The 15,669-nt window shown below is 38.2% G+C and overlaps 1 protein-coding gene across 2 annotated transcripts in view; it reads left to right on the top strand.

The window, feature by feature from the left end:
- The window catches only part of LOC121958435 (SLIT-ROBO Rho GTPase-activating protein 3-like), a 42,249-nt gene that overhangs the window by 16,084 nt on the left and 10,496 nt on the right, over nucleotides 1-15,669 (top strand). The window contains exons 3-12 of one of the 2 annotated variants that reach the window (XM_042507347.1): nucleotides 288-450; nucleotides 2,493-2,555; nucleotides 7,387-7,578; nucleotides 7,784-7,912; nucleotides 8,039-8,260; nucleotides 8,390-8,491; nucleotides 12,239-12,436; nucleotides 12,537-12,621; nucleotides 14,295-14,322; nucleotides 15,506-15,608. In XM_042507347.1, coding sequence (XP_042363281.1) covers nucleotides 288-450; nucleotides 2,493-2,555; nucleotides 7,387-7,578; nucleotides 7,784-7,912; nucleotides 8,039-8,260; nucleotides 8,390-8,491; nucleotides 12,239-12,436; nucleotides 12,537-12,621; nucleotides 14,295-14,322; nucleotides 15,506-15,608 — 1,285 coding nt within the window. The remainder of the gene's footprint in view (nucleotides 1-287; nucleotides 451-2,492; nucleotides 2,556-7,386; nucleotides 7,579-7,783; nucleotides 7,913-8,038; nucleotides 8,261-8,389; nucleotides 8,492-12,238; nucleotides 12,437-12,536; nucleotides 12,622-14,294; nucleotides 14,323-15,505; nucleotides 15,609-15,669) is intronic. The other variant, XM_042507356.1, reaches the window with a different exon arrangement.

Here is a 15,669-nt window from a genome sequence, read left to right as displayed (position 1 = left end):
TTAGCTGATTCCTTACTACATGTGCAGTGACCCCTCGATCTCTTATAAAGTCTTAGAGATGATACCAGTAGATCAAATGTAAGATTTGTGTGGTTTGTAAGACAGTCTGTATCCTGTTTTATGTTATGTTTTATGAGGACAATAATCCTTTTTTGTACTTATGGGAAATATACAATGTGGTCTGGATATTGCAGTTGTGTTATTCTGTGGCGGGAAGCTTTGTTTATTGTTTAATGACACAGACCAATATTTTCTTCTTTGTAAAGTCTTTCCTTGGCTTTTTTCAGAAAGGACCAGAATCTCTTGTCCACTGTGAACTGCTGGTATTTGGTCTTAGACCAGACCAGGCGAGAGAGCAGAGACCATGCCACTCTCAGCGACATCTACAACAACAACGTCATTGTCCGTCTGGCACACGTGGGCGAGGATGTCATCAGACTCTTCAAAAAGGTCAGAATCTGAATTAAATGGATGAGGGCATGCAACCCTGACCGTTACTAACGCACACAGTCACAGAACTTATCTGCTTAAATCGCATGACTGATGCCCACAGCTGGGAACTTGACGCCAGACCAACAAAAATATGTAAAAATATGTTGAACTTTATCAGGACGCACAGTAGGCCTATATTTCAAACTGTGCAGACAATAGAGAGCTCCAGAGAAACATAGGCCAACCTGGAAGCGAACACTGCCCTGATTTCTTCATCAAAAAGCCTACGGGATTTTTCCATTGGCTTTTTGGTCATTGCAGAAAATAAGCTTTGTTGTAAACAAACGTTTATGATACTTACATGATTTGTTCAACAAGATAATCTTCACAGATGAACATCACTTTCAGTATTTTCAAAGCCTTAATGTAATTGTCAGAAGTAAAAAGCTATTGTTAGGCTATAACAAACTCACCACTTCTATGGTGCTGAAAGACCCCATTATCATTAACTATATTAGCACCACCAGCCGTGCTTACACTGATAACTGTGCTAACAGAGCTAACAGTAACAAGGTGAAATGAGTTTTTCAGCTCATAACCTTTGTGCTTCAATTACAGTAGTGTACACTGTTAGCATGCAAGGTTTCCCCACCTATTCTACGCTCTGATTTCAAATAATGGCCCTTAGGCTGACTATTCCCCTTATCACTGAGGTTATTCGTCCCTAAACTTACACCACTTGAGCCGTACAGTAGCACCTGGCTATTGAGAGAGCAGCATATGTTGACAGAAAAGCTTATCAGGGCTGGTGAGAGATTCTGTTTCTCTTTTTAACCCCCCGCCATTCGTCATGCGTATTGTCATTTGAAATATCATGCTCAGTTTGCTCCCTGTTCAGATCACTAACCTTTTTTTATGCTCTTTACCCCTCATCATTCTTGATGCCCATACTCCCACGCATTCTTTTTCACAGAAAATTCACATTAAGTGGGACTCATTCAGAATCCTGCAGATATAATTAGATGTAACTTGCTTCTTTTATCCAAAATGTTAATGCTATGAATGCATTTGTTCTTGGTTTTGGTTTTACTCTTGTATTTCATTAGGCATATTCTTAATGTATTGTACGCGTGAGAGTAGCAGAGTGCCTGTGGTTCAGGGGAGGTGATGAACAATCTGCCTTTGGTAGCTTAGATCAGTATCGTTTGACAGCGGCAGGAGTCTACTGTAATTTATGCCCTCCAGGGGGCTCTGCTCTGTTAAGATGGGAGCCTTGATGAGACTGGGATGGCTTGTGGCCAGCATAAAGAGGAGCACTAATAGCTGCCTGCAGAAAGAAAACTGTCTCCCTGTGCATGAACTTAGCTCAGATTGTGACAAACTTCTCCAAAACAATAATCCTGTTATGCTGTAGCATCCTGGTTCAGCTGCAGTGCAGTCTCACTGCTAATGAATTACACATGCGCGGAGGAAGGGGATGAATCAGCTCTGCCGTTTGTTAAGTCAAAGTTTAAATGCACTGAGTGTGCTGAAATGTAATTCTTGTCACATGTGAAAAAAGCAAAGGTTGCTGTTTTGACAAGTGGTCCCTGAGAGGTGGCAAAAAACAGGATTGATTGGGCTAAGCGTCACTCCATATCCCCTCAACAGGATTTCCAGAGTCACTCTCTGCTGGCCCCATTCCTCCTCTTGGGCTATAAGCCCTGTCATGGGACATGTCCAATTCATCATAGACTCTTAGCCCCTGTAACTGAGCTGAAACTGTGACACAACTCCTTGGGAAATGTTGTGCGGTAACTGCACTGTTCTATTTTTGTCTGAATGTGCACTTTGGGCATTGTATTAGATCTTTTCTGGTGCAGAGTAATGACAGCATTTCAATGCCTGCTGACACTCCTCACAAACAAAATATAACCGGTACGCACCCTTCAAGTTTTTCACTTGCAGGACGGCAATTCTATTAGATAACAAAGTTCTCAGTCTTAGATGTGTGAATACTTGCCTTCATTTGTCCTTCAAATGAGCATCTAAAAACTGTCACCTGTTTTTCTCTTTTACAGAGCAAAGACATCGGAGTGCAGATGCATGAAGAGTTAGTTAAAGTCACCAATGAGCTCTACACTGTGAGTTGAAGAAATATGTTTGCCCTTTCATGTCTAACCTTTCTTTGTCTACACCAGCATGCCTGTTTTCCCTTTTCCCTTATGTTAGCCTGTGTATCGTCAATTCTGAGCGAGAGCCTTTTTTTGCAGACCTGAACCTGTAACCTGCGACGCAGCTGGCCTGACACTGCACATAGCAGATATGCCTTATCAGCAGTGCAGCCTCTAACAGGTCATTTCTTCCATCTCCTGAGGTCGTGAAAGGAGAAAATTTGCATTCTTCCTCCCACTGTGAATTTCTACATCAGTTTGAAGGGGAGAGCGTTCTTGCCCCTGGCAGCACTTCAAGCGGACTCAGCAGTCTGTGCTGCAGAGGTGCACTGTACTCACAGCAAACATGAATTGCTGTAATAGTTTCAGCTATTGTTACACGTAATCACACATGTTGGTGTGTTGTCACCCTGTCTATTGTTGTATGTTGTACTGTACATACAATAGACACCGCATATTGAAACACGTGCACACACATGGCAATAAACACACAGAAATGGTCCATGTGGTGGTGAAGATAGGCAACAGCTGTGCTTAGCGCTGATGCCTCATTTGGCTAAAGATAATGAACTGATGCAGTGATATTATCTGCTGTATGTGGGACAGAGTGTAACAAACGCACAACAGTGCTTCCCTCTGGGTCTTATTGCTCAGTGATAGTATTATTTGTTAGTTATTGTTCAACAGATAATATGCAAAAAGAATCAGTTAATATGATTCAGAATGTCTTGCTGCACATTCTGAATCATATTAACTGATTCTTCACATTTAAACCATTTAAAACTGAGCTCTATAGGGGTAACAAATGCAAGAGTACAAGTATCTATGGGCAAGCAAGGAAACAAAAAGGTTGTGTGATTAAATATCCTACACCATGTCCAAAATTCAGACTTTAAATGGCTGTAATCTCAATATTATAAAGTCTTAAAATTATGTTTAATAGGTCTTAAAGGGACAGTTAACCCTAAAATCTAAAATATGTATTTTTCCTCTTCCCTGTAGTGCTATATATAAATTGAGATTGTTGTAGTGTGAGATGTCAACTGATGTGAGCAGTCGCTCATGCACGAGAGGCTCACCCTCGTGACATTGTGAGATGTAAACATTAATAGTCATCACATTAGCTAGCTCAGTGGTGCTAGGTGAGATAGCAGTAGATGCACACCTCTTTTTAAATGGTGATGACATTGGCTGATGGAAAGAAAATAGTTGCTACCTCAAAATACTCACAACAAGGTCTGTGGATTACCTTGAGTTACTGAGTTTGATTTCTGGAAAGAGACATCGCTGTTGAGTTTTTCAAATATACATTTTTTTGTGCTTAGAGCACCACAAGCCAAGTGCCATTTAGTTCCATTATTTTGAAGACAAGACAGACATCTCTACGGCTGATATCTCCAACACTCAGCAATGTGCACTAAAACAAGATTGATAAATAGCATTGCAGTTAAGAGGAAAAATAGGAATTTTTGATTTTGGGATGAACTGCCGGTAAAAAAATTCCAACACAAATAAGCTGAGTCACACCTAAATACTCCAATGGTTATACTGTTTCTTTTATTCTCAGACATATTGTAATTTGATCTGACCAGCTTTGGTCTTGCATTGTATTTAATTTAATTCTATTCAGGTTAGACCATACATTTGTTTAAAAATACTTGGTGTACTTTCCTATTCTGCTTATTCATTATTTTATTAAGAAAAACTCCACCTTATGCTATTTCCTGCACGCTTAATCTTCTGCATTACAATCAGAATATTATTGAGTAAATACTTTCAGTGATCAATCAAAGATAATTAGAAAACAAACAGCTTTGGTTTTACTTAACACGCATTTTTCATGGTGCTGCACAATTGATTGTGAGGCATACTGTAAATATGATAAGACCAAAGTGAAACACTCTCCATCATTCTTTTACGTGAAATCTTAAAAGTCTGAAGTGAAGACAGAAAGCTGTTTAATGTTGATATGAGCTTTTGAAGAATTTAACAAATCACCGTACAAGGGACTGTGTGTGTGTTAACATAAATATCTTATAAGAGAGATAAGATGCATAGTATTTTAGAAATATGTTAAACGACAGTGCAGTTTCACTGATTATTGACAACTAGTCACACTTATTTCAAAGGATGTTTGGTACGAGTGAATGAGCAGTGAATCACTAGTACTTGCATGTAATAAACCACATGAGAAATATTCTCACATGTAATATTATACAGCACTTTACTGCTTTACTGATATTGATTTTTCCCCTCTCTGATTCATGCATTATTAAATGGCTGTCTGCAGCTCCCCAACACAGCACGAGGAATTGCACTAGTCTGTTAAGATTTGGGCTGGATGTAGTTTTATATAGCTTACATGAACTTGTATAATTTGTTTGTATTATCAGTTATTAGTTAAATTTAAAATAAGGTATCAGGGGAAATCTTCTTTGTCAGCCTGCCGATCTCCGCTAATGACCCGCTGCTGGAATTTTGTGGAAATCAAGTAGTTTCTTGTTTCACTGGTTTGCAGTGAAGGTTGCTCACTGTCACTTTGTAACCTCCCTCCTCCCCTGCTGATCGATCTTGCTGTCCTTTGCACGTCCGCTTCAGTCGGTGTTGCTAGGAAACCAGAACTTGAGCGTGAGTGATGGTGGAGCAGATGTTGTTTAATTGTACTGTTAATTCAGGGTTACACGTTAAACCTTTACACACCACCTCTTTAATAACACCACAAAGTATCAATCTGTTTATGACACCTTATGACAAATTCCTCTGAAGCAATCTGAAAAGTGGGAGTGTAGATTATATTTGGAGCAGTGATGAAACTTGGTTACGGTGGAACACACAGTACTCCCTTTACCTCCCACCCCTTTTTTTATGTACTCATGCTGTGGTGATGACAAACAATCTCAAAAATGTGACAGACGCAACCAGCACATCTGTGACACTCCCTAACATTTACGAATTTACTGGGAAAAAGAAATGTTGAATTAGTTAATATGTACTACATTTAGGGTGGGGAAACATTCATAATCTTTTAGTCAGCCACATCGTGATTATATGGTCTTAAAACTGCTAAACTGCTAATTTTATTAAAAAAATTATGAAAGATTGTCTTCACAAAGTAAACTTTTTTTGAGTATGGCAAAGACACAATTGTTTTTCTCTTTTTCATGTATATTTTTTCAGTTTCACACCCCTTCATGAAGAAGGTTTTAATTCAGTAGCCATAAGACTAAAGTAAAAGAAATAGTCAGTTTACTTTGTGTATACTGTAAAGCAATAAGTATACTTGCCATTTTCACACTTTTTGACACAATAGGCCTCTTTCACTAACATGTACATAATGATGTGCTTACTCTGCGTACAACATCAATACATATGGAACATATATAATAACTACTTAATATAACTTTATTTAGCATTTTTTGTAACACAGTCACAAAGTGCTTTACAGAACAAGATAAAATAGTATACACTGTTAAAATGAAAAGAGCAAAAACATCAATAAAAACAAATGAAAACATTTAAAACAAGACTAGGCTAAGACCAGATAAAACAGAGTGTGTCGTAAAAACATTTAAACACCAGCAAATATTGTTCTTACCAACATGCGTGCTTTGAAGAATTCTAAATTCATTCTGAATTGACAGGCGCGTGCCAGCTTTTTGCAATCATACTTATGCCTTCATTTCTCTATATAAGCATTTGCCTAGAGGCTTATTGAGGTGTATCATGGAGAAAGGGGTTAAAAGGCACATCTAAAGGTCCTGACACATCAATATTGGGCCGTCAGTGAGCATCTATGAATGTAATTGGCAGTGGGAAACAGCTGATAAGCTTTTTTTCACTCTATTCAAACATGTTGATACATGCGGTCTCTGATGATGTGCTCTCTCCTGAAGGCACAGACTGCAGTGTCTTCCAAATAGGTTAGATTTGGCATCTTAACACCAGCTTGGAGATAGTTCAGAATGTCTTAATACCCTGGATGCCTAATAATAGTAATAATAATAATTCCATGGCTCAATATAGACATTCCCATACACTACATTTATTGTAAGCAAGTAATGGGGCACACTGATTTTGACAGTAGGTGATGTGAATGAAGGGCCGTGAAATAATTCCATACATTTGTAAATTTTAAGGTTAAATATTGTTTTTCTGTTGAAGCCTTTCTGAATGAATGCCACCCACTTCAAGTGATATGCTATGCGTTTAGTTACATACGCCTGATCTAAGGCTGTTTTGAATATGTTCACAAAGTATAAACACATTGAGGTGAGAAAATATTGATGAATCCTGGAATTGTGCATTAAACGTTCTACCCATGGATTTAGGAATAATCTGTGCGTGCACATTGTTTGTGAATGAGGATAATGTGCCTTCCTTGGTTTTGCACTATGTATCAGCCACTGACATTAACCCTTGTGTCTCGTTACTTTAAATATCATTAGTATCACATTTGTATTTTCTGACTGTTTGATGCATGTGAATTGTAGCAGTTTGCTTAGAATTGGAAATGAGGCACTCGTAAAGTGTTTAAAAAATGCTCACTCATTTGACTACACTATAGAAATAAATATAGTACTATATAAATATAGTTTACTTGGATTAAGAAAGTTAAACTTAACAAAAATAAGTAAACTCTACAATTAGATTTAAAGGAAACATAAATTAAGATTAATAGTTATATTCTCTTACATTTTTCATCGGTTTCCTAGATGTTTTTAAGTAAAACCAGTTTGTCAGATTTTACATTGTATAATGACCTTGTTACTGAGTTGAGTTTGACAGATGTGTGTTTGTATAGGTGATGAAGACGTACCACATGTACCATACTGAGAGTCTCAGTGCTGAGAGCAAGCTAAAGGAGGCTGAGAAACAAGAAGAGAAGCACATCGGCAAGGCCAATGACATTGGTTCCAGTCTGCTGCGGTATGGTCAGGACGAACGTCCACAGCGACGGAGCTCTGTCAAGAAGATGGAGAAAATGAAGGAAAAGGTCTGTTTTGGTTGACTGGTTTATACATGATATAATACGGGCATTATATCTAAAATGAATTTGTATTTGACATCAAAGTATTACATATATTGATAGATTATATACAATATAATAGGCATGATGTAGTAATGCATTCTTTGAGTACATTAGGACTCCACTTTACATCCTGGCATTGATGGGACTCTCATTTCCTCTCTCTCCCCAGAGACAAGCCAAGTACTCTGAAAACAAGCTGAAATGCACTAAAGCCCGGAACGACTATCTTCTCAATCTGGCAGCTACCAATGCCCTGGTGGCCAAATACTACATCCACGATGTCTCAGACATGATAGATGTAAGTACTGTCTGAGCCAAAAATGCAAATGTTAAAAGAACTACCTTTTATGTCTTAGTCCTTCTTCTAAGCTCCAGGCCTTTTATTGTTTTTTTAATTACTGTATGTTTTACTTCTTATCCCCAGTGTTGTGACTTGGGTTTCCATGCAAGCCTGGCACGCACCTTGAGAACCTACCTGTCTGCAGAGTATAGTTTGGAGACTTCTCGCCACGAGGGTCTAGACTTGCTGGAGGGAGCAGTAGATGCCATGGACATCAGAGGAGACAAGCTGAAGTTTATGGACACGCACAGTCAGATCTTCTGTCCTCCAGCACGCTTCGACTATCAGCCACACATGGGGGATGAGGTGAGTCACACGGCTGTAACAACGGTTTGTTTATAGGTCTTAGTTCTTGGTACAAAGTGCACATCATCATATTTGCTGTTCTTTGTGTTAAATCCTCCTGGTAAACTTCCCTTTCTTTCTTAATCCCAGGTGTGTCAGGTGAGCGCACAGCAGCCTGTCCAGACAGAGCTCTTGATGCGTTACCACCAGCTGCAGTCTCGCCTCGCCACGCTGAAGATAGAGAATGAAGAGGTGAGAGTGCACACAAGTCTCAGAGGGCTGAAGGTTGCCAGTGTCAGCTTTTTTATTTCAAATTGAAGCTCCCTCACTGCAAGCGTGGTATACACAGTAATGTTTTTTTCCTGCTGACTCAGAGGAGGACAATATGACTAAATATACTGAGTCATGTGTACAAGTGTACTTTAAAAGCAGGGTTTCCTTAAGGAAATTGTGAAGTCGAGGTGGTAAGCCACTTAGATCTTGACGCATGTCATCTTGTGACCCAGTTAGTTAGTAGATGATAGCCTGAACAATAGCCACACACAGTAAATATGTGACTTTTACTGTGTGAAATAACACCTTTGTTGTTTTTACCCCAAAGGTTAAAGTCTTATTTCATTAAAGTTAGGCTTGGGCGGTTTTAAGGTATTACAATTAAACATCCTTAATTCACCAAGTTACATAACTTGGTGAATTAAGGATTTATATTAACCTAACTGGAGCTGGTGATTTTGGAACAGTGGGCTTTCTAACTAGATAACTTGCAAGAGTAACCAAGACAGTTTGGTTGAGTTTTATTTTTTTTCTGTTGAGCTTGAATGATGAGTTAACAGGGCAATTAGGCCTCATCAGTCTTCCATGACTGAGAGAAAGCTAAATTCAAAAGGTACACAGTTGTATGTCTTTGTTAAAAAAAAAGAAAAGAAATGTGTCAGAATATTATTTTTCTGTGGGCAAGGTGTTGTCAGCTCACACTTCTATTATCATATACCATATATCTAGGTGAAACTGCAGGAAGGTGTGAAGGTATAAAATATTACATACTGCCCAAGTCTAATTAAAATATAATAACTCTTGATATGACGAGAGGTGGTCTTTGTGGCCCACTTCTGCTGAAAATGACAACACAACAGTGTGTGTCTCTGTGTGTATATAGTATGTATAACTATGTGCATGCCTGTGAATGTTCCATGGTGATAAGTATGAAAAAAAACCAAAATAGAATACAAATATAACCACCATGCGCCCTGGATCCATCTACTAAAGCACAAATAAATTCTAATGCAAAAGTTACATCAGTGGTTAAAGGAAAAAAACTGAAATGTCAGTAAAAAACATAAAAAGACTAAAAAGGCCATTACGTACCACCAGGTTATTGCAAAAATACTGAGGAAACAGGAACAGGAAATGAATGCCTTATCATCCAAATGATTAATCATGTGTGACCACATGTTGCAGAACAGGAAGATGTCTTAAAGATTCATATCTGCATGTGGTTTATAACACAATGTTAACAGGCTCTGGGGTATTTGAGAGTTTTTATGGATGAGTCAAACAATTTTATAGAAAGAGCTTGACACTGACACTCCAAGTGCAGGAAGATTTTTTTTTTTTTTTTTTTTACCAGGTTAGCTGTTCCCCCCATTTCTGGTATTTATGCCAAGATAAGGAAGCTAGCTCTAGCTATATATTTACAGTACAGGCATTAGAGTGGTATAAATCTTCTTCATTCATCCCTCAGGCTGAAAAGAGAATAAACTCAAACCACAAAATCATTTTAAATGCTGCTTCTCTAACGGGACTCTCTAAATGAAGATAATTTCTGTATTTTAAGATTAACAACTCATATGCTGGGTTCACACTGGACGTGAGCGTACTGCGAAGCGTGCTTATTCTCTGTGGAGCGCTGCCTGCTTCTTTTTGGCACCCATGTTAACCAGTTGGGCTGTTAATGCAGGACGCATTGTGGCCTCGAGGTCCGCGGCTGGCTCACGATCTGGAGCGACAGTTTCGTCGTCTGGTCAGTTTTTTTCACACACTGCAAGGAAATCTGGCAAGAAAACACACTAATAATCTATTATGAACATTATAAAGGATGTAATTGATGTAATATAAATGATGTGATTATGATAAATATGCATCCTTTGCTTCTCCATATTTGTCTGTTGTGTCTTAACAGAGCGAGAGAGATGAGAAGACACACACACATACAGACACACACACACACAGACAACCAGACAAAGACAGAGGAGCACAGAAGACTATAATCGCTTGCTGACTGGCATGCAGAAATGTGCCTTTGGTGTGATCAGCCAGCAGTTTCTTACCGTGCAGTGTCTGCACCTCAACTGACATATTGGGGCACTGGTAAAACAAAAAGAAAAACTCTAAATTACAAATCATTCACTGTTATAATGCTTGTAATATGTAACTTTGCCAACAAATATCAATCTGTGCCCATGAAATTATAGTATTACCAGTGCTAATATTATTTCCACGCATATTTATTATGATATACTTTGAAAATCTGGTATCTGGTGAAATGGTGAAGAAAAATCATACTGATGTTTTTTTTTTTTTTCACCAAATATAAAATGAACTAATAAGTATATAATATTAAAATATTTGATATAACAACAGTAAACACCTTTCTTTTATTTCAATAAAAAAAAAAAAAAAAAAGTATTATTTCAGCATCATTACTTTAACCATAAAAGGCCAATTTAACAGTTTGGTAAGACATGATTTAGATAGTTATAAAATAATATTTACATTTTTTTCATGTATTGTGGATAGCATTCAATGTATCATTTAATAACAGGAAATGATCAGAAGATTTTTATTTTTCATTTCATTAGCTGAACTTCAATACCTTTACCATAGAAGGCAAAATCAACCGTTTGAAGGACCATGTTTAAAAAACAAAGATTTGACCCTTATTATAATTTTATTTTTCTGTTAAAGATACATATATCTGTTTTTAAGACATCTGAAACTATAATATGTCGAAAAGAAATCCCTACATATGAAAATCCCACCACACAGAGCTTTTTTCTTTTTTTTTTTTTTTACTGCTTTTGCTTTTTGTCTGGTGTGATTTTTGTTGTGATTAACTTCCTGAAGGCAGACTATTTAAAGACTAAGAGACATTTAGAGGATTTAAAAAAAAAAATAGCATATCTAAACATATGCATATCTAAACCAAATGGTAGAGATAGCTCAATCAGGTTGAGTTGAATTCAAAATATTTTTCATTAAGATATAATAACTCCAAATGCACTTCACCAAACAGTTGAGCAGGATTTAAAAAGGGATGAAGCACCTGAAGCGTTTCAGTGCCTTCTTTGGATTTGCTACATTTTAAAGTGGGATTGGCAGCCAACACTGTCACCTCTCCCTCACGAACATGTAAGAGTCTTCAGCACTGTCACCCTGCATTTATGTTCATCTTTAATCACACACTGACCTGTGGGGTCATCTCTCATCCAGTCCTCTGCCTCCACAGCGGGGCCACTGCAGCATGCTCCCCGGCCTGTAGTCACCATGGCCACTGTGACTCACACAGACCTGTTTAAAGGTCACCAGGATGTGTATGTGTGACAGTGCCTGTCTGTTATGAATATAGAAATGCACACTGCCTTCCTGTCTGCCTCACATGGAAGGAACATAGTTAATCTTTCATGTCACGATGCCACATGCTAGGTAGCTAATTGCTCTGTTGTTTATGGTGTGTCAGTCAAACTGCTGTGAAAATGGCCTGCAGCGGTATAATCTTAGACTGCACTGGCTTGTTAACACCACGCAGCTTGTTTGTGAGACTGGGAAGATGTATTGGATGGATGTGCATCAGTTATAATAACAATATACCTTGTTGTTTTTGTGTGTATAACTTGCCCAATTAAGTTCATATGGATTTCACATAATTATATAAAACAAAAATGTTGCAATTGTGGATATTGTGAGAATTAAAATCACATGTTTGTTTGCTATGTACGTCAGGTGAGAAAGACTCTTGACGCCACCATGCAGACCCTTCAGGACATGCTCACAGTGGAGGACTTTGATGTTTCTGAGGCCTTCCAGCACAGCCAGTCCACAGAGTCAGTCAAATCAGCTTCCTCCGACTCCTACATGAGCAAGGCAAACATCGTTAAGAGACGAGCCAATCAGCAAGAGACGGAGGGCTTCTACTTTACTGTGAGTTCTCAGACAAATGACAGCAGAATGAAGCACATACTGTACATTATAGCTAGAAATAACCTTGTGACTTTTGTATTTATGTCTATTTCATCTGCAGAAATACAAGGAGTACTTGAATGGCAGCAATCTCATTATCAAACTGCAGGCAAAGCACGATCTTCTGAAGCAAACACTAGGAGAAGGTGAGACTTAATGTGCTGCTATGAGTGTGATAAGTTGTGGCGATAGTAGGGTTTCCACAGATCCATAAAAAGTCCTAAAAAGCATTGAGATCATTGATAATAAATACTCATAATAATAATTAATTGGTGTAAAATTGACTTAAATGAATCCTTCAAAGTCCTAAAAATGCTCAGACATGCTCTATTTCTGACATTGCACTGTAATTTTATTATTATTTTTTAATAATTTAATAAATTACTTTCCTTAAACTTGTCATGATGAGAATCCAAGCAGTGGAATCGCTCTCTGAGAAACACAAAAATCATCCAGGAAACAGGCCAAAAATCCCAGATATTTCCCACATCTGTAGGTAACTAAATAGATAACTTTATGGTAATATAATATGTTCATTGTCTTCCATGTGACTCACCCTAAAAAGAGTTATTTTCCAATATTTGACATAGATAATCTGACTTTTTTACTGGAAAATAAAGTCATGTTTTTGTTACAATAAATATTTGGGAAAAATACAATAGTCCTTGTTGAATTTTGGTTTTTTTTTTAAAAAAAGGTCTTAAACTTAATTCTGAGTGACATTAAAAGGGTCTTAATAAGAAATAATTAAATCTAAATCGCCTTAAGCTGTAGGAACCCTGGATAGTTGGTTTCCTCCATATTTTTGGAATGAGAATACAGAATTATCTATCTGAATTTGTTTCCTTGACAACATGGAGGATTACTTTATCCCCCAAATGATCATTTGCATATCTGTTAATCATCCTGTGTTACGTTGAATTCATGAAGAAAACCGATTGATCACAAATGTGCAAAAAAAAAAATAAATAAAATTAAAAAAATTAACAATAGCCAGAGACTGTTTCAGATTAACTTGCTGTGAGTTGTAAATTTACCACTTCTTAATAGAAGATGGTGAAATTTGACAAATTGAAGCTGAATACAGACTTTTGTTAAACTAACAGTTTTTGGAGCTGAAAGAGGAAAACAGGGTAGAGAAGACAGGAAAAAACACATTGGACTAGTAGTGGTATATTTAAAAGGTATTCCTCATATTTAATATGCATTACCTAAGCCAAAAGACAGGATAAAAATGTGTATGTCCCCTGTCATTGTGTTTCTGCTTCAGTCTTATGCAAACATCTGCTTCAGGGTTGGAAGTCTGTGTGTTTGACATCAAGTAGGATTGTGCTGGAAGCTGCTTTACACATGACGTGATCCTTGAACAAACATTTCTGATTGACTGATCAAAGTGAGGCCTTAATTACTTTGCGTACAGTGAGTTGTGTGTGTGTGTGTGTGTGCGTGCGAATGTGTCGCAGCTATCATGAAATCATCACACTGTACAAATCAGCTCCCACAAACCTCCCACTCTTGTTGCCCCTGGATACATTTTCACTTTGCAGAGCGAGTAGACGAGCTATCCCCTTCTGGGGCTCTTGTGCCGTTTCTAGGGCAACCGCTGAATGACTGCTGCCTGGCGGTGAGTCAAATGCAGCCATGGCGCTCACCCCATTGAGGCTGCCTGAATAGATGCCCGTTTTCTCATAACACCCCTTTCCGTCTCCATCTGCCAGCGTTGTATAGTCGGCCAGCACTCAACCGTACAGCTAACTTCTGTGATTGTAAAACTAGCGTATACTAATTTGGGCTCTTTCTCTGCTGATTTTCCTTTTAGGGGAGAGGGCTGAATATGGAACAACAAGGTAAGATGTCCAGTGACAAGAGGGTGAATAAAGTAGGCGATGGTGTGTAAAATCCTTCCTGTGTCCCCTGGATGTGGCAGGAATGAGATCACAGTGTGGGAATATGAGTGTAGTCTCAACTTCTCGCTTATTTGTTGAACAAAAGGTTTGATCCTAATTAGAGAAGGCGGCGCTCAGAGTCGTTCTTCCTAGTTCTAATCTATAAAAATATGTTGAGACAAAGAAATGAAATGCCAGTGAGATGGATAACGTCCCGCTGCTGCTCTATTTATAGACAATTCAGTGAGAAGAAAATGAGCAAATATTGACAAGCCGCGCTCATGACTAATTGAATACAAGTGTTTGGCTTTTACCTATTTTGAAGTATAGCACATTCCATTAAATTCAATCAAATCTTTATTGAATTTTGTGTGTGATTCATTATCACTGACTTTGATAAAGTTTGCCACAGCAACTCCGTCTCAGGGTCGATTTAAAGGAAGAGTTTGGGAAACATTCTTATTCGCTTTCTTGCCCAGAGTTCAATTAGAAGATTAAATACCACTCTCGTGATTTTACGCAAGGTAATGCAGACTGTTAGCTTAACTTAGCATACATTTTGGAAGCAGGGGCAAACCTGAAATACCAAATAAAAGTTTGAAATATGTCCACTTGGACCATAAGCTCATTTTTTAGACAGCACGATTTCTCAGAAGTCCCTTTTCTCTGAAAATGCACACTCCGTGAAGTTGGTTTCAGTTCCCAAGTGGTGTTTGAGCCACCAATCCTGGGTGTCTTTACTGTACCCTTGCCATGTCTCTCAGCAGCGTTTGAGTCACCGGGCTGTCTGAGAAACAGGCTTTTGGTCCAATGGAATATTTTTTGGCTAACTGGGTTTCAAAATTTTGAGCTATTGAAAAAATGGGCAGTCCTTGGCTGTTTCCCCTTGTTGCCAGTCTTTGTGCTAAGCTTTGCAAACCAATTTGTGACTGTAGCTTAGTATTTACCATACAGATATGGAGCAGTATTGATCTTCTCATCTTATTTAAATTTTGTGTTTTTGGAGGTGCAATTTACTGTGGTAAAAACATGTCAACAAGGACATAAAAGAGTCTGTATTTTAATGTGTTAAACTGCCTTGACCAATGTCTTTATTTTTCTTATTTACCCTGTACCAATCGTACACCCCCCACCATCTCCCCAGGCCCCCCACTCTTCCCCCCAAACCCCAGAGATTGAGGAAGTCTAGACCTCGCTCCATTTTTAACCGTAAGCTGTTTAACGGCAATATGGAGGCCTTCATTCAGGTATTGGCCCATCTGTGCTCTTTGTCTCTCCATGAGCTCAGCTGTCTCGCTAGCGGTCCTT

The sequence above is a fragment of the Plectropomus leopardus genome, chromosome 2, assembly GCF_008729295.1.
Source record: "Plectropomus leopardus isolate mb chromosome 2, YSFRI_Pleo_2.0, whole genome shotgun sequence".
NCBI classification, from domain to species: Eukaryota; Metazoa; Chordata; class Actinopteri; order Perciformes; family Serranidae; genus Plectropomus; species Plectropomus leopardus.
This window is presented reverse-complemented; position numbering and strand designations above follow the sequence as displayed.